The sequence below is a fragment of the Salvelinus fontinalis genome, chromosome 7, assembly GCF_029448725.1.
Source record: "Salvelinus fontinalis isolate EN_2023a chromosome 7, ASM2944872v1, whole genome shotgun sequence".
NCBI lineage: Eukaryota > Metazoa > Chordata > Actinopteri > Salmoniformes > Salmonidae > Salvelinus > Salvelinus fontinalis.
The window spans coordinates 28,265,595-28,286,143 of record NC_074671.1 but is presented as its reverse complement, the minus strand read 5'-3'; the positions used below and the strand labels follow the sequence as shown (position 1 = coordinate 28,286,143).

At 39.7% G+C, this 20,549-nt stretch overlaps 1 protein-coding gene across 2 annotated transcripts in view; it reads right to left on the bottom strand.

Moving 5' to 3' along the window:
* LOC129859334 (cadherin-7-like) overlaps window positions 1-20,549 on the bottom strand; it is a 119,936-nt gene that overhangs the window by 10,813 nt on the left and 88,574 nt on the right. For both annotated transcript variants that reach the window (XM_055928979.1, XM_055928980.1), the window contains exon 10: window positions 2,577-2,694. In XM_055928979.1, the coding sequence (XP_055784954.1) occupies window positions 2,577-2,694 (118 nt within the window). The remainder of the gene's footprint in view (window positions 1-2,576; window positions 2,695-20,549) is intronic.

Here is a 20,549-nt window from a genome sequence, read left to right as displayed (position 1 = left end):
TTATCCCCTTCCCCCAGCTGCCTGCTGAAGCACCTCTCACTAACGTGGCTCTCTGTCATGTGATCGGTCTTTGGCACAGGCGACAACTGAAGACAGACACATCGGAGACGCAACTGCACTCCTCGCAACTGCACATATTGAAGATATTGGAAAAACTGTCCATTTACTTTTCGTCAGCCAACAAGATGATTAAGACACTAGCCTATGTCAATCTACTATCCCCCATAGCACAAAAGTTGACCTATTCTGTGCGAGACATAAATATTACAAACATAGTCGTCTGGGACAGTTGTCTGGGACTTGAATCAAAAAGCCTGTTTTAAGCAATGAGCCTGACACTACAGATGAGAACGTTTCGCCTAAAATGTTGATAAACTATTACGCTATTTCTTCACATAAAGGCAGCAATGCACACACGACAGTAGGCTATACGCACAAATGTTTGATTAGCAGGAAAACACCATTCTCAAAAGTGACAACAAATGCGATTATGCATGTAATGGTTTTATTATAAAGGTGTATTTTTATTGTGAAACTTATCTTCCCCAAACGTGAAACTCATTCGCTGTGTATGTATGCCAGTTAGGCTCTACACCAGTTGTAAAGTGGATTAATGTGCGTCATTTTAAGAAGTTTTTTGGCTACTTTAGTTGTGATACAAATCTTATCAAAACATACTGTATAGGCCTATGGGCTTGGCTATATGAGGTGTGCGACTATGATTTGAAAAAGTCACCCAAAAAAAGCATGCGTAACAGCTGGGCATCATTCACAAGTGATAATATATCATTCACAAGTGATAATATATCATTCACAAGTGATAATATATCCATTCACAAGTGATAATATCCTTCACGAGTGATAATATATCATTCACAAGTGATAATATATCCATTCACACGTGATAATATCCTTCACGAGTGATAATATATCATTCACAAGTGATAATACATCATTCACAAGTGATAGGCTAATATTGTCACCTATCACATGATTCTTGATTTAAGCTTGTCTTTACATATACTTTACATTTACTAAATAATATATGTGTGAAATTTGTTTTGATTTAGAATGGACCATTACTATGCACCTGTCTCGAAACAGGTGATTCATTTTCATGCCAGACAGGTAGGCTATACTCCTGTTGTAAAGAGAAGCAATGTGCTTAATATTAGGAAAGTTGAGAAATAAATATAGTAGGTAGTAGTCTATAGCAAGCTGATGGGATCCTCCTCTTTTAAATAGAGGCCACCACTCTGTTTTCTCATGCAATTGCATAGCCTATAGAAATGTTGCACAACATGAGCTCATGGACTCTCATGAAGTGTTTGATTTAGATGTTCAATAACATTTGCATTTATGTCAGAGAGATTCAATAGACAATAGAGTGCTGAGTACCAGGCAGTTATCAAGTTTGGTAGGCTACTAATGACCATCAGCAGCATCAACTACCTTGACTAAACACTCACGTGGAATTTGACTGCTGTCATGACTCATGACAACCGGTGTGGCAGTAATACGGTCACCGTAACAGCCATATGTCCAGCCGGCCTCATAACAGCAGACCACGTGTAACCATGCCAGCCCAGAACCACCACATCCAGCTTCTTAACCTGCGGGATCGTGGGACCTGGCTACAGAGTGGGTGGGCTTAAGCCCTCCCAGATCCACCCATGGCTGCGACCCTGCCCAGTCATATGACATCCATAGATTAGGAACTAATTTATTTATTTCAATTGACTGATTTCCTTCTGTGAACGGTAACTCAGTAAAAACTTTGAAATTGTTGCATGTTGCGTTTATATTTTTTGTTCAGTATATATGATATGCTGTATCTCACAGATCACATAGTCTATTGGTCATTTGCATGAATACATTTCGTACAGCACCAGCGACTAGCTTTGGAGTTTGTTTTATGTGCCATTATGTTCTCTTTTCAATAACAAAGAGAATACAAGAAAATCTACAAATGGAGCCAATAATTCATATAATATAAGATATCAAAGATATTCCATTCTCTTCTATGCCACCTGTTGAGAAATTACACTGTTGGTTTGATTTCCAAATTTACTTGACCAGCAGTGACATATGATTCATAACAAGTGAGGAATAGAAGACCAGACAACATTTAAAGAGGAGGAAAATATTTTGTGCAAATGGGCATGATACCATTAGAGATTAAATTATACTTTCAAATTTAGTCATTACATTTCAAAACCTGTTTTTGCCTCCACACATCTAAACCTGCAATTAACATTCATGGATATTCCTATCCATAAAATTGATTTAAAGGTGAAACAAACATGAATAAGCCATCAGAATCATTCTCAGAAAGTTTGTTTCAGCAACTACTATCAATCAAAAAGGTCTTGAAATATCTCATGTTTGAAAAATCAAACATGGACAAGAAAGACTTCTCAATCCATACTTGCAGTACTATTATGGCCATAGTTGACCCTGGATTTATAGTCCTTACAAACTGTAATCCCTTTTGATTTAACGTTTTCCTCACATTCTTCTCTGTTGTCAGTAATGGATTGTTAATTGTTGTACTTTGACGAGGAGAAAACACCTACCTTTGTTGTCTCGGAGAGTGAAGTTGGAGTTGCCGGCCACAGATGGAGGCAGGGCAAAGTAAAAGCGATGACCACTGGGAGGCTCATCCTTGTCCACAGCGCTGATAGTTTGGATGACCTGTGCAACACATGACCACACATAACCACTCTGATTGTATGGTACTCGGAACACATGGAACACACAACCACTCTGATTGGTTGTCCCCCTAATGACAACCCCAAATTGTGAAGCTGATTGGTTGATTGATTGATTAATGAAAAGTATTAATTAGTTGGGGCTAATGGGTCATTAGTCCATAGCCGAAGTTTCTTTGTTTTATTCAGGAATATCCATAAGAATTAACAGTGCTGGTTGAACATGGTGAATTGCTATGCCTTCACATGTTTTGATTAATTTAAAAACTAGCATACATTTCTTTTAACAGAAGGCCGAGGCAATAGAGTGAGTAAATTGGTACAAATAAACTTGATTTTGATTTATGAAATGTTTATTGTATCATGTTGGCTATGGTTTTACATCACTTATCACTTGCGGTAAGTGCTTATTTGGCAAGAGGAGCCTAATGCAGCTTTTTAGGGATGAGAAAAAAGCTCCGGAATCGATTTTCTCAGCAAAACATAGTCTGTTTTCTTCTTATGTTACAATGTAGGGACAACTTAGCAATGCCAATGCCAGGCGTATCAAATGTCCAGCCCGTGAGGAGGACCAATCGGGTACGCAGGTATTTTGAGTAAAACAGCTGAATAATATAATATATATATATTGTTTGATGTTTGATATATATGTTACATTTTTGGAAGAAAATACATTTTGGCGGAAAACAAACTCATTACACTAAAATGACTAAAACCACATTTAAACTGTGTAGAAAACACAATTTATTGACTGTCTCTTTTTAAACCAAAGTGTATCATTTTGTCTTCACTGACATTTTCAGCCTATCCCTCACTGTCTGTAATTCCTACATGTTTCAAGCAGACCACCATAGTCCCTGTACCCAAGAATGCCAGGGTAATCTGTCTGAACGACTATCACATCTGTAGCCATGAAATGCTTTGAAAGGCTGGTCATGGATCACATCAACACCATCATCCCGGACACTTTGGACCCACTCCAATTCGCATACCGCCCCAACAGATCCACAGATGACGAAATCTCTATTGCAGTCAACATTGCCCTTTCCCACCTGGACAAAAGAAATACCTATGTGAGAGTGCTGCTCACTAATAATCACAGAAATTCAAGCTAGACAGTCAGGTAGCACCAAAAACTCTCAAAACTATGAATAGAGGACATTTTAGATTTTTTGATGTTGAAACCGAGGAAATAGAACACATTTTCAGTGTGGCCCTCCGAACTAATCTTTTGAAGGAACATTTTTGTCGGTCCTCTTTTTCATTGTGAATAAAAACAGCTTTAGCTAAAGAGGACGGAGGAAAAATGTGTTATTATCTGTTGTACCAGATACGGAATTATGTCAATAAAGAAAAACACATTGCCACATAAACCTATATCCACTAGCATAACTCCTCATAAACCAACATTTAACATGTAAAATGTCTGCTTATATCCATAGCCGTGCGAAGATTAGGGGTGGGGGTGCTGTTGGGGGTGGGGGTGCAGACAGCTATATCAGTCCGCTAATACAGGACTAGTAAAGGCCCAGTGCACTACTTTTGTGAATTATTATTATTTTTAAATAAATGTTTTTTATTTTATTTGTTAATTTAGATTTTTCAGGGGGTGTTGCAGCACCCTCAGCAGCCCTGCTTCCCGTGGCTGTGCTTATATCTAAGTACAATAAACTAACATTTAGCTTAACAAACTCGACACAGACTTGTGTCAACACCAGCATTATGTAACAGTCTATGTGTGGTGCTTCTCTAAGTGGACACATCCCCATGTCCAGTTGCAGTAGGAGATCCAACTGCTCTGTGAGAGCTAGGACACATCCCAAACGGCACCCTATTCCCAATATAGTCAGAGGCTTCATGCCCACTCAGATTTGTACTGTTTTTACATTTTCACACGTTACATTAATTACTCAACTTAATTTTTAAGCCAACATTTATCATCTTGTCTTCACTGACATTTTCAGCCCATTCTTGACCCAGTCTGTAATACCTACATATTTCAAGCAGACCACCAAAGTCCCTGTGCCTAAGAATGCAAAGGTAACCTGTCTGAATGACTATCACATCTGTAGCCATGAAATGCTTTGAAAGGCTGGTCATGGCTCTCATTAACACCATCATCCCAGATACCCTGGACTCACTCCAATTCACATACCGCCCCAAAAGAGCCACAGACGATGCAATCTCTATTGTACTCCACGCTACCCTTTCCCACCGGGACAAAAGGAATACCTATGTGAGAATGCTGTTCAACTTAGAGTTCAACAAACTTATCACTAAGCTAAGGACCCTGGGAATGAACACCTCCCTCTGCAACTTTATCCTGGATTTCCTGACTGGCCACCCCGGGTGGTAAGGGTAGGCAGCAACACATCTGCCACGCTGATCCTCAACACGGGAGCCCCTCAGGGGTGCGTGCTTAGTCCCCTCCTGTACTCCCTGTTCACCCACAACTGCCTGGCCATGTACGACTCCAAAATTATCATTAAGATTGCCAACGACACAACAATGGTAGGCCTGATCACCAACAATAATGAGGCAGCCTGTAGGAAGGAGGTCCGAGACCTGGCAGTGTGGTGCCAGGACAACAACCTCAATGTCAGCAAGACAAAGGAGCTGATCATGGACTACAAGAAACGGAGGGCCAAGCATGCACCTATTCACGTCGATTGGGTTGTAGTGAAGTGGGTCAAGAGCGTCAAGTTCCTCGGTATCCACAGCACTAAAGATCTGTCATGGTTCAAACACACCAACACAGTTGTAAAGAGGCCATGAAAATGGAAACTGAAAAGATTTGGCATGGGTCCTCAGATCTTCAAAAGGTTCTACAGCTGCACCATTGAGAGCATCTTGACTGGCTGCATCACTGCTTGTTATGGCAACTGCTTGGCATCCGACTGCAAGGCGCTACAGAGGGTAGTGAGGACGGCCCAGTACATCGCTAGGACCGAGGTCCCTGCCATCTATACCAGTAGTGTCAGAGGAAGGCCCTAAAAATTGTCAAAGACTCCAGCCACCCAAGTCATAGGCTGTTCTCTCTGCTACCACACGGCAAGCGGTACATATACACCAAGTCTGGAACCAACAGGACCCTGAACAGTTTCTATCCCCAAGCCTTAAGTCTGCTAAATACAGTAGTTAGGCAAATAGTTTTAATCAAATAGCTAGTCGGACTATCTGCATAGACCCTATTTTTACTTTTCTATTATTTCTCTATTATCTTTCTCTCTGCATTGCTGAGAAGAATCGAAGCATTTCACAGTTATTCCACACCTATTGTTTACAAAGCATGTGACAAATAAAATGTTATTTGCTCATTATTTATAAAAAGATCTGTCAGCGCTATTTTGCGGAGAGGGTACACTGACTGGACCAGGCAAGGAGTATCCCCCCCCCCTTATTCTCCCTAGTAAGTGGTTCCTTCAAAGGTGCACCACAGAGCAAAGGAATACGAGGCAAGACGCTAGATGCTCTAGTCTAGTGCATGCAGACAGTATCATCAGTGGAGGAGGAGAGTGTAGTGACAGACAGCATCTGATTTGATTTTAGCTGCCGGTAATAAGCAGGAATGGCAGGAAGTATGTTTTGTAAATTAATTTAATTACGCTACACTACCTTCTAATTAGTGGATTCGGCTATTTCAGCCACACCCGTTGCTGACAGGTGTATAAAATTGAGCACATAGCCATGCAATCTCCATTGACAAAAATTGGCAGTAGAATGGCCTTACTGAAGAGCTCAGTGACTTTCAACGTGGCACCGTCAGAGGATGCCACCTTTCTAACAAGTTAGCTCTGAAATTGTTTGTCGAGATCAGTGTGGAAGAACTTGACTGGCCTACATGGAAGCAAGGCCCCCGCAGCAATGTTCCAACACCAACCTCATAACTAGCTAATACTCTTAGAAAAAAAGGTGCCTAGTAGAACCATACAGGGTTCTTTGGTTTTCCCCATAGGGTACTCTTTTTGGTGCTGGCCAGAAAACTTTGCAAAGGGTTCCATCTAGAACCCTTTATGTAGGGTTCTTCAAAAAAAAAATGTATATGGTACTACCTAGAACCCTCTATATAAATGTTCTTCCTAGGACGATCTGTGAAGGGTTCTACCAATAACCCCTTTTTCTTTGGAGGGTTCTTCCTAGAACCCTCTATGAACAGCTCAATCAGCCTTATCATCCTTTAAAATTAAATGACAATGCTTTACGTATACCATAAGGCCTTCATTTCAGAGCTTAATTATTCCTTAACACAGTGGTGTTAGAAATCACCTGGTTTACAGGCTACATCAGGCCTGCAAGTCAAATGATGCTTGCTTGCAAAGTGATGTGTAATTCCTATTAGAAATCCAGCCAGAGTTACAATATTTTTTATCACCTACAACCTGCATTCAGAATGACTGCCATGGTAAGGAAGACTGAATACAGAGACTACCTCAATCATCTAAACTGGAAAAACCATCTTAGTAATGGGTGCAATAAATCCAAAATATTAACAGATATAATTTGTTTAGAAAACTGTATGCTATTTGTCCTTGTGTAGCATAAAATTAATCAACTAAGCAATGTACATGCAAAAACATAGTTTTAATTATTACAGTAAAACAAACCATTTTGAAAATCTCCCTAAAATAGAGCATGCTGGGAAATGTTATATATGGTTCTACGTAGAACCCATCTTGCATTCCAAATAATCCTTATTGCCTTCCAAAGAATCATCAAATACATTTCTTCCAAAAATGAAATTTCTTCCAAATTTCTTCCAAAAACAGTTCTTAGGATATTATAGGTTCTAGGTAGAACCCCTCACCTTACAAAGAACCCTTGTTTTCCAAAAAGGGTTCTTCTGATCAAAACAGTTCTTGGTAGAATCCTATCTCTCCGCAAAGAACCCTTTTGGAGCCCTTTTTTCAAAAAGTTTACCAAGCCATTTCAGTCTGTCAATCAAGTTAGCGTAGCTTGTCTCACTATCTTAGCTGGCATACCTGCAATTAATTACTGCAAGCAATTACTAAATGTACTGAATAAGACACATTCCTTTCAGTCTTTTACCCAGATTTTAGCAGAGATGCAGAGAAGCATATTTTGTTTGTTTAAAAAAAGAACCACACGTCAGGAGGATACAGACAGCTCAAGAGTTATGCTTAGATATGCAGAACAACACTTGGTTTAAATTAGGGATGCACAATATATCGGTGAACATATCAGAATCGGTCGATATTAGCTAAAAATGCCAACATCGGTATCGACCAATGTCTAGTTTAACGCCGATGTGCAAAACCAATGTCAAAGCTGACATGCATACTTATATAACCTAGGTACATGCCGTAATGACGCCATGTAAAATGTTGCACTACACGTGTAACAAAGCATTCATAACCTAGCCCACAATATCTGCTGTGTAGATCGAGCAGTCAGCAAGTCGAGCAGTCATTTGAAAGAGTAAGAAAATTTCAGCGAGACAACTCAAAAGGTGAAATCCATTAAAGCCAAGATAATGGAATTCATTGCCCTTGACAATCAACAGTTCTCTGTCGTGGGTGATGTTGGCTTTTGCCGACAGGTCGAGCACCGGTATACACTACCAAGTGCTCTATTTTTCAGATTTTTTCCTACGGAGTTCCACAGTAACATCGTCACTGCTATTAGCTTCAAGACATATATACTATGCAACGCCGTTTGGGTCTTGCATGTTAAAAAAGATACAGTACCACTGTCAAAGCCGTACAAAAAAGTCCGCAAACAAACAAACACCGGCCACGAATGATGTGTTTACCATACCGCATTGGAAATAAAGCATCATTTCTTCAACCACAACTTCTGGGGTTGCTAGCTTTAGCTTGGTACCTAGCTAGCACCAATACAACCAGCCTGAAAACAATGACCAGTAGAAACTGCAGTAATTTTCATTATTCTTAGCAATCCTTGTGAGTAAGTATTAGCTAGGTTGCCACTTGTTGTTTGCCTATTGAAATTGAACTTCAGTTCATGAAAATAAATTGCTAGCCAGCTACTTAACCCTGTTGCTCAAAGCTAATGTTATGAGCAGCCAACTAGCTTCATCTGGCTAGTGAGGCTCGACTGGGCTTGGTTATCAATCAAATCAATCAAATGTATTTATAAAGCCCTTCTTACATTAGCTGATGTCACAAAGTGCTGTACAGAAACCCAGCCTAAAACACCAAACAGCAAGCAATGCAGGTGTAGAAGCATGGTTATGTGTTGTGAAGCCAGCCACAATAAGGATTTGGCACAATAGTGGAATTTGCGGTTTGCATTCAAGATAAAAGTCTGTAATTGACATTGATGCAAATGAATACAAATAGTATAATGATACGGTACTTTTATTTTGAAGGCTAACAGCAAAATCCACTATTGTGGCTAATCCTTATTGTGGCTAGCTTCACATAGATGGGTCCGACCACCATTAATCAAATAAAAACTGTCTAAAATATTTGAGTTTTTTTTTAGATGATGACACCTAGCTATATAGTTAGCCAGCTAACTATAGCTACTGAAACAGATTATGTTGTTTTGGTATGTTTTTGGAGAAGAACATTGTTTGCATCCATGAGCTAGCTAGCTTTTTTTATGACCAGCACTGTAGGTGCGCGAGACAACTTTACCAGCATCATAGCATACGTATTGATGAATCGTTGTGACATGTAATACAAGTAATAGTGTAATCAATGTGTAATAACTACATAAAAAATGTATGAACGCGTTAAATTATTATGTGACGCGCAGTCATATATCTACTGGTCCTTACTGGTCCTGGTCCTTGTTGCTATGGAACACCCAAACGGTGTTCCATAGCAAAGATCTAAACGGCGTTCCATAGAAATCCTGGTTGAGAATGAAACGACTGAACAAATAAACAACGAAACAGCACAGCAAGTAAGTGAAAGAAAAAGGTTTTGATTATGTTTTACTGGTAATGGGGACATACGTAAATGCCAACAAAATAAATCTTTGGTCAGTGTGGTGTGTGTATGTGTGTAACCTTCAGTTAACTAGGCAAATCAGTTAAGAACAAATTCTTATTTACAATGACGGCCTACCCCGGCCAAACCTGGATGACGCTGGGCCAATTCTGCACCAATGTATGGAGCTCCCAATCACGGCCGGATGTGATACAGCCTGGATTCGAACCAGGGACTGTAGTGACGCCTCTTGCACTGAGATGCCGTGCCTTAGACCGCTGCATCCATGTGTGTGTGTTAACTATTTAACTGTACTGGAATGCTTAAAAGGCCGCTAAAATCGGTATCGGTTTTTTTTGGCAAGGAAAAGATCGGATATCGGTATCGGCCAAAAATGTCATATCGGTGCATCACTAGTTTAAATGTAATCTGGCACCTTAGGATAATATCATGTTGTTTTTATTAATTATGATGCCATGACATGTGCCTGTATTTATGATATGTGTTAGAATCCCATGTACTGTGTTTTATAGCTACTTTCCTGAAATTCTACACATTATGCCTATGTTGGGGAGAGATTTTTTGCAGTTTTAAAAGCAAATTTTCTGCAATTCTACACAATTTGCCATGACTTATGCCATGTAAATATGATATCTGAGTGAGAGTGACTAACAAGAAAATGTATAGCAATTAACCTGAAATCAACTCTAACTCTTCGGTTAAATTCATTTGCAAGTTACATGTCTATTGGACAAGATCTACTACTACATCATAGGTAAACTTGAGGAATTTAACAAAAGCTGGCAAGCTCATATAGAGTTCATGGCATTAAGAGCTAAGCAATTATCTTAAAAAAAAAAACGTATAAAAAAAAATTGTGGGGGGGATTTTATTAACATGACTGAAACTGTCTTTGTCCTAGTCTGTAATTGTCCATTTGTGTAATTCTCTCTTTTGTTCATTTTCTATTCGTTTTTGTACAGTTGGTCACTTTTGATTTGTTTGTTATTTTTGTGAATACACAAACGCTTACTTGTTTACACATAACACTGATACCCATTCCCTTTTTAAAAATGTTTTGTATGTGTAATTGTATTTTCAAAAATAATAAAAAATACTTTATTTGAAAAAAAAATGTGATTAACTAAATCAATGGGCCCCCCTCTGGAGGACAGGGCCCCTGAGCACTTGCCCTGCGTGTCTGGTCGGTAATTCAACCATGATTACTAAAAGTTTAGATAGCTGGCTAGACTAAGTAGATTCATTTACCAATCTAAAATGTTAATTGACTGCTAATTAAGTGACTGTCAGTGAGACAGTGGAGGTCATTTTGCAGGGCTCTGGCAGTGCACCTCCTTGCACTAAGGCGGAGGTACCGGTCCTACTGCTGGGTTGTTGCCTTCCTACGGCCTCCTCCACGTCTCCTGATGTACTGGCCTGTCTCCTGGTAGTGCCTGCATGCTCTGGACACTACGCTGACAGACACAGCAAACCTTTTTGCCACAGTTCGCATTGATGTGCCATCCTGGATGAACTGCACTACCTGAGCCACTTGTGTGGGTTGTAGACTCCGTCTCATGCTACCACTAGAGTGAGAGCACCGCCAGCATTCAAAAGTGACCAAAACATCAGCCACGAAGCATAGGAACTGAGAAGTGGTCTGTGGTCACCACCTGCAGAATCACTCCTGTTTTGGGGGGTGTCTTGCTAATTGCCTATAATTTCCACCTTTTGTCTATTCCATTTGCACAACAGCATGTGAAATTTATTGTCAATCAGTGTTGCTTCCTAAGTGGACAGTTTGATTTCACAGAAGTGTGATTGACTTGGAGTTACATTGTGTTGTTTAAGTGTTCCCTTTATTTTTTTGAGCAGTGTATATTGATTATGGCTCTAGATTGCAGGAAAAAGCTGTTTCCGGTGTTTAAAAACTGCAAAATCCGGGGGCTGTACTGGACCACCATCCCCTCCATTCACTTCAAAATAATAATGAGTGCATGACGTCACTGAATATAGTGCACTACTTCTGACCAGAGCCCTATGGGGCTCCAATAGGGTACCATTTGGAATGCAATCCAAGGGTACAGTGGTAGCAATACATGGTGATAACATCTACCGAAAAGACAGAAATGCCAACGGAAGCGGTGTTGTGGTCTATATTCAGAACCACATTCCTGTAAAGCTTAGAGACGATCTAATGTTAAATACTGTTGAAGTAATATGGCTACAGATTAATCTGCCTCACCATAAACCCATTATTGTGGGAAGCTACTATAGACCACCAAGTGCTAACAGTCAGTATCTGGATAATATGTGTGAAATGCTTGATAATGTATGTGATATCAACAGAGAAGTATATTTTCTGGGTGATTTAAATTTCGACTGGCTATCATCAAGCTGCCCACCCAGGAAAAAACTTCAAACTGTAACCAGTGCCTGCAACCTGGAGCAGGTTGTCTGTCAACCTACCAGGGTAGTTACAAATAGCACAGGAATTAAATCATCAACATGTATTGATCACATTTTTACTAACGCTGCAGATATTTACTCTAAAGCAGTATCCAAATCCATAGGATGTAGTGATCACAATATATTAGCCATATCTAGGAAAACCAAAGTTCCAAAGGCTGGGCCTAATAAAGTGTATATGGGGTCATACAAGAAGCTTTGTAGTGATTCATATGTTGATAACGTAAAGAATATTTGCTGGTCTGTGGTGTGTAATGAGGAGCAACCAGACACTGCACTTGACGCATTTATGAAACTACTTATTCCAGTTACTAATAACACGCACCCATTAAGAAAATGACTGTAAAAACTGTTAAATCCCCTTGGATTGATAAGGAATTTAAAAATTGTATGGTTGAGAGGGATGAGGCAAATGGTATGGCAATTAAGTCTGGCAACTCAACTGATTGGCAAACGTACTGCAAATTAAGAAATCATGTGACTAAACTAAATAAAAAATAAAAATAAACTACACTATGACACAAAGATAAATTATATAAAGAATGTTAGTAAAAAGCTTTGGGGCACCTTAAATGAAATTTTGGGAAAAAAGCCAACTCGGCTCCTTCATTTATTGAATCAGATGGCTCATTCATCACAAAGCCCACTGATAATGCAAACTACTTTAATGACTTTTTAATTGGCAAGATAAGCAAACTTAGAGATGACATGCCAGCAACAAACGCTGACACTACACATCCAAGTATATCGGAACAAATTATGAAAGACAAGAATTGTACTTTTGAATTCCGTAAAGTCAGTGTGGAAGAGGTGAAAAAAGATATTGTTGTCTATCAACAATGACAAGCCACCAGGGTCTGACAATCTAGATGGAAAATTACTGAGGATAATAGCAGACGATATTGCCACTCCTATTTGCCTCATCTTCAATTTAAACCTACTAGAGAGCGTGTGCCCTCGGGCCTGGAGGGAAGCTAAAGTCATTCCGCTACTTAAGAAGAGTAAATCCCCCTTTACTGGCTCAAATAGCCGACCAATCAGCCTGTTACCAACCCTTAGTAAACTTCAGGAAAAAATTGTGTTTGACCAGCTACAATGCTATTTTACAGTAAATAAATTGACAACAGAATTTCAGCATGCTTATAGGGAAGGACACTCAACAAGCACAGCACTTACACAAATTACTGATGATTGGCTGAGAGAAATTGATGATAAAATGATTGTGGGGGCTGTCTTGTTAGACTTCAGTGCAGCTTTGGACATTATTGATCATAGTCTGCTGCTGTAAAAACGTATGTGTTATGGCTTTACACCCCCTGCTATAATGTGGATAAAGAGTTACTTGTCTAACAGAACACAGAGGGTGTTCTTTAATGGAAGCCAATCAAATATAATCCAGTTTGAATCAGTAATTCCCCAGGGTAGCTGTTTAGGCCCCTTGCTTTTTTCAATTTTTACTAACGACATGCCACTGACTTTGAGTAAAGCCAGAGTTTCTATGTATGCGGATGACTCAACGCTATACATGTCTGTTACTACAGCGACTGGAATGACTGCAACACTCAACAAGGAGCTGCAGTTAGTTTCAGAGTGGGTGGCAAGGAATAAGTTAAACTTAATTATTTCTAAAACTTAAAGCATTGTGTTTGGAACAAAACACTCACTAAACCCTAAACCTCAACTAAATATTGTAATAAATAATTTTGGAAATTGAGAATGTTGAGATGACTAAACTGCTTGGAGCAACACTAGATTCTAAACTGTCATAGTCAAAACATATTGATGCAGTAGTAGCGGAGATGGGGAGAAGTCTGTCTATAATAAAGCGATGCTCTGCCTTCTTAACAACATTATCAACAAGGCAGGTCCTACAGGCCCTAGTTTTGTCGCATCTTGACTACTGTTCAGTCGGTGCCACAAAAAAGGACTTAGGAAAATTGCAATTGGCTCAGAACTGCGCAGCACGGCTGGCCCTTCGATGTATACAGAGAGATAATTTTACATGCAAGTCAATCTCTCCTGGCTGAAAGTGGAGGAGAGATTGACTTCCTCACTATTTTTATTTATGAGAGGTATTGACATGTTGAATGCACCAAACTATTTCTCTACGCTACTGGCACACATTCGGACAGCCATGCATACCCCACAAGACATGCCACAAGAGGTCTCTTCACAGTCCAAGTCCAGAACATACTATGGGAGGCACACAGTACTACATAGAGCCATAACTACATGGAACTCTATTCCACATCAAGTAACTGACGCAAGCAGTAATATTTGATTAAAAAAACAGATAGAAAAACACCTTATGGAACAGCAGGGATTGTGAAGCAACACAAACATTGGCACACACACACACAATATCATACATACACATGGATGTAGTACTGTAGATACTGTATGTGGTAGTGGTGGAGTAGGGGCCTGAGGGCACACAGTGTGTTGTGAAATCTGTGAATGTATTGTAATGTTTTAAAATTGTATAAACTGCCTTAATTTTGCTGGACCCCAGGAAGAGTGGGGATCCATAATAAGTACAAATACAAGGGCCATCATAGTGAGTGATATACAGTACACCGCCATTCCTACGTCTACAGTCCAGCATAGTGTTTTGTCTCCACTGCTTCCAATGAAGTCATCCACAATAAGAACCTCAACCTAACGACATCCCCTAAAACCATGGATTGCATCCAAGCAAAGAAGTTCATAGTATATACCCCTTTCCTGCAGTCAAATGACCAAATCACCCTCAACTGGCCTCATGGGTGAAATGTTATTCATATTTTTCAGAATTTTGTAATTAATAAACATACCTTATTTTTAAATGCCAAAATCCGGTGTTTCTATGTCAAACAGTTTTGTTATATTTCAGTCTTCTGTGGTGTATATAAAGTGTAATATTGGGATGCAATCTAAAAATTAAGTTATTTCTTTAAGCTCATAGTTTAAGACTACTAAAAACACTCTGTGTGACACTGATTTAGAAGGATAAAAACACTTAATGCTAAATTATCACCTACTACCCACCATATTGAGGAATACATTTAAAGTAACCTCAGACAAAAACACAAAGTAACACAAAGGCAGCCAAACGATCCATCATGGCTGAGACATGGATTATCAGTTGTCATCTTTGATTAAATGCTTGTAGTTACAAGCTGTCAGGTATTAGAAACTAGAGGAGGTGGAGAAAGACACCCTGCCAATTAGGACTGACAGACCCAGGGAGATTTTATCATCATATGTGATTTCATGAATATTGCATGTGCACTACTCCCTGGTGCTGAGATTAAAATTAGACAAAAAAAAGTGATCTATTGGCAGAAATCTCAAATTCACTCATTGGTTTAGATGTGTGTATCATGGTAGATACAGTGAGCTACAGCTACATACAATACATCTGCGCAACATGAAATACATAATTTCTTCACAAGGTGCAATATATATTTATTATTTCATATAACATGCATGTGCAGTGAAATACACATTTCAATACAAATATAGACATCCCTCTACATATGTGGCTTGCCTTATCCCCTAATAATGAAGGATATGGGACCTCTTTGAATATTGCAATAAACTCATCTAGAGAAAGGTATTAATTTAATTCATGACTTGCAGTGAGAGGGAAGGTATATGTATAATGCCTTTCATTAGCAAGGCGGTGATGCAAACCATTTCGTAAACTCTTCGGCGGCCAATCCTCTAATAGTTTGAGTAGGAGACGGAAGGGAAAAGACATGGATGTAGACATAAATTCACACAGAGAGACATTAACAGTTGAACGGTGCCTGTCAGAGGCAAGACTGAGGAGTCAAATAAATCACAGAAGTAGAGGGATTTTGAGTTTACACACGGCTGGGTCTCAGATCAAATAGACATAAAAGGGCGACCATGTCTTCATTTGTGCCTTTACGTCGGCACCGGCTAAACACAGAGGAAGGCAGGGAATGTTTGCTCATTCAGAGTAACGTGCACACACACACCTCCGTCCTTGCCGGTTCTACTGCTCCACAACCTGATTAGAGATAAATTACAGATAAATTGCCCCTCTATAAAGTTAGATGGCCTCCTAACTTGTCTGAGCTAAAACAAGATAAGGCAAAAGAAAACCTTACAAATGATCACTTTCAAAGTGTCTGGGTTTAGACAGGGCTGTAGAACGAGATCTCGATTTTATATCTTACCATTTGTTTTTTTGACTGCGACAACAACCGTGATTGCTGCCTCTCTTTATAACGGCCGTACAGCAACTTGACACCTAACTCCAGTCGTGATTTAATTATCATCACTTGTCTCTAGAGCGGGCATAAAGAACATTGTCAAAAGCTTCATCATATGTAGGTGAAATTACACGTTTGCAGCACTCAACACGTCAGCATGGACAGACAATCCGGCTCATTAATTTGATTGGCCCACGTTTATCATTTACATCAGTCAGGCTGTCCATGTTCAGATGATGAGGATCTTTTTCCACAACAAGATAACGGGTGGTATTGAAAGTTGAATCCAGAGTTCAAATATACGCGGACTGTTACCATGGCTACGGGAGATGGGGGGGGGGGGGGGTAGATGGCTGGATGTCACCATGGGGTGGTGTTGACACTGGGAGGGGGCAGCGCCTATGGTTTTCACACCCCTTGCTTCTCGCAGTTTCACTCCTGCCCCCACCGCGGCATCAACACCGAAAACAACACCCACATCAGTGACACGCGGCACATACAGCTTGCCCCAAATTAGTGATGGGGATTGAAGCTTCCTGTAGCATTGAGGTTTTTTTTGCCAATTGAGTTGAAAAGCGTAGCCTTTTTTGTCTTCTATCAAACCAATCAGGTGGTTTTTTGATTAAACAAATCTTCGGACGTCATTGATCATGTTCTTCTGATAAAGTGATACAAGCATCGGAACACTGCTTCGAAGTAAACTGCTTAGCGATTTCGACACAGGCATCGGAGCGCCAGTATCAAATGTAACATAATTTCCCCAAATCTACAAGACCTCATGCCCCCCACGCTTCCTAACCATCCACCCACCGCTAATACCCCCACTGAGGCACTAATTCAGACATACTCTGGAGTTTGACTGTAATCAATACTCACAATGGTCAACAAATACCATTGTTTCAATCTCCGTTAATTTATATAAGTCAGCCAGCTCAACTCTGGACTGTTGTGTGTCAAAATAGTCTCGTCCAGCCAAGAGACATAGACCAAGCAGATATGGATTGAACTCCAGTGTACCCACAGTACTTACTATAGAATTATGTAGTAAACTTTAGTATACCATAGAATATTATACTACACACTCTAGTATCCCTCGATCGTGTAGTGCTTACTATAACATGTTGTAATATACTGTAGAAAACTATAGTAAATAATACAGTATATTACAGTAAATACTGCGGTATTCACTGTAGTGTTTTTGCAGATTTTAGTCTGCAAAAACACTACGGTGAATACTATAGTATTTATACCATAGTATACTGTGGTATTTTTTTTATGTGGGTACACAAAAAAAATGCTGGGTTAAAAACAACCCAATTTGGGTAAATATTGGACAGAACACACATTATTTGGACCCAGCCAGTTGGGTCATAAACAACCCATTGTTTTCTTTAAATTGGGTTATTGATGCTGGATTATTGAGCTATGATCCACCAGATCAGATGAGAAGACTGGAGGCATGGCTTAGTAGGGGCGTGGCTTTTAGATAGTTATTTTTGGCAACCCATGAGAGTACGTGTCTTTCCAGTTGTTAAATTTCCACATGTTAAATTTGAGCACTGAAACTTTCATAGCTTTAATGAGGTTTACACAAGAGTATGAGTTCCTTAAGTGCATATGCATCTCCCAATTTTGGGATAGTTATCACTTGTGTAAACCTCAATAAACTAATGAAGTTTCAGTGCTCAACCTTAACACATGTTGACAATACAACAGACCAGATGAACCGGAATGACATTTACTCTCATGGGTAGCCAAAAAGAACAATCAAAAATCCACACCCCTACTAAGCCATGTCCTCCAGTCTTCTGATCTGACCCGGTGGATCATAGCTCAATGATCCAACTAAAAGTAAATTTGGTTGGACGCTCCGTATAGAGGGTGTGGCGCAATTGCAGAGCCTCTAGAGGCATGCAGCGGGCAAATTGAGCACTGCATCGCAGCACCGTGCGCCTTCCATTTTTTTTTACAAAGCCGGAGGGATCCGTGTAGCTCCAAATAGCTCCGCAATGACATGATTGGTTGACGGTAGGTGGGTCAGGAAGTCCAGTATAAACACAAACTCACTTCCTTGACAACTTCCTTCACAACAGCTCTACTCTGCAAAGCACTAGAAGTATAAATGCTCTGACTTCTGCGGAGACCGTATCACAGTAAATGCATTAATGCCGCTGCTGACTACAGATTGACCACGCAGAGCTTTTAAGTGACCCAACTGGTGGGCAACAAATAACCCAACGTGTGTTCTGTCCACAGGCTGAAGTTTGAACATTTAGTCCACTATGGTCTTTATAAGATCTTAATTTGTTACCTGCTAAAAATTTGTATTTTTGTACAGAACCAGTGAAAAGTTTGGACGCACCTACTCATTCAAGGCTTTTTCTTTATTTTACTATTTTCTACATTGTAGAATAATAGTGAGGACATCAAAACTATGAAAAAACACATGGAATCAAGTAGTAATCAAAAAAGTGTTTAACAAATTAATTGAAACAAAATAGCCACCCTTTGCCTTGATGACAGCTTTGCACACACTTGGCATTCTCTCAACCAGCTTCATGAAGTAGTCACCTGGAATGCATTTCAATTATCAGGTGTGCCTTGTTAAAAGTTCATTTGTGGAATTGATTTCCTTCTTAATGCGTTTCAGCCAATCAGTTGTGTTGTGACAGGGTCGGGGTGGTATACAGAAGATAGACATTTTTGGTAAAATACCAAGTCCATATTATGGCAAGAACATCTCAAATAAGCAAAGAGAAACAACAGTCCATCATTACTTTAAGACATGAAGGTGAGTCAATGCGAAACATTTCAAGAACTTTAAAATTTCTTCAAGTGCAGTCGCAAAAGCCATCAAGCGCTATGAGGACCAGCACAGGAAAGGAAGACCTAGAGTTATGTCTTCTACAGAGGAGACTGCGTGAATCAGGCCTTCATGGTCAAATTGCTGCAAAGAAACCACTACTAAAGGACACCAATATGAAGAAGAGACTTGCTTGGGCCAAGAAACACGAGCAATGGACATTAGACTGGTGGAAATCTGTCTTTTGGTCTGATGAGTCCAAATTTGAGATTTTTGGTTCCATCCGCCGTGTCTTTGTGAGATGCAGAGCAGGTGAATGGATGATCTCTGCATGTATAGTTTCCACCGTGAAGCATGGAGAAGGAGGTGTGATGGTGTGGAGGTGGTTGCTGGTGACAATGTCTTTGATTTATTTAGAATTCAAGGCACACTTAACCAGCATGGCTACCACAGCATTCTGCAGCGATACACCATCCCATCTGGTTTGCGCTTAGTGGGACTGTCATTTGTTTTTTAACAGACAATGACCCAACACACCTTCAGGTTGTGTAAGGGCTATTTGACCAAGAAGGAAAGGGATGGAGTGCTGCATCAGATGACCTGGCCTCCACAATCACCCGACCTCAATCCATTTGAGATGGTTTGGGATGAGTTGGACCACAAAGTGAAGGAAAAGCAGCTGTTCAGCATATGTGGGAACTCCTTCAAGACTGTTGGAATAGCATTCCAGGTGAAGCTGGTTGAGAGAAAGCCAAGAGTGTGCAAAGTTGTCATCAAGGCAAAGGGTGGTTACTTTGAAGAATATAAATTATATTTACATTTTTTAACACTTTTTTGGTTACTGTTTTTTCATAGTTTTGATGTCTTCACTATTATTTTACAATGTAGCAAATAGTAAAAATAAAGAACTGGTACTGTATATATTGCGGGGATCGTTTGAAAAAGAGACCTGGGTCTCAGTGAGAGGTTATAGGAAAGTGTTTAAAAAAGAGAGAGACTCTGTATGCCTGAAGCTACCTGTCTGTCTGAGAACACTGAATACCTGAGCTAAGATGCTGTTGAGGGTCACCATATACACTATTTTGAATCGTGGTACACCCTTTTTACAGATTCAACTGAACTGTCCCTCTTTTTCTCTCTCCTGACACATGTGCCATGCCATTGTTGTTTTTCCGACTCCCCCCTTCAATTAAATGTTTTGTTTCTGACTACCATCTTCAAGAAACACCTATAATGAATCTTAATTGGACCAAGAAGTACAATACGTGAAAAAACACGTATTATTTTATTAGTACAAATTCTTAGAAAATTATGACAAATATTTACAACAGATTAAAATAACGAAGAAATTATATCAACCTCACTTTGGTAGCTATGATTAACTTCTGTTAGTTTTCCTTCTTCAATCAATAGAGGAACCCAATGG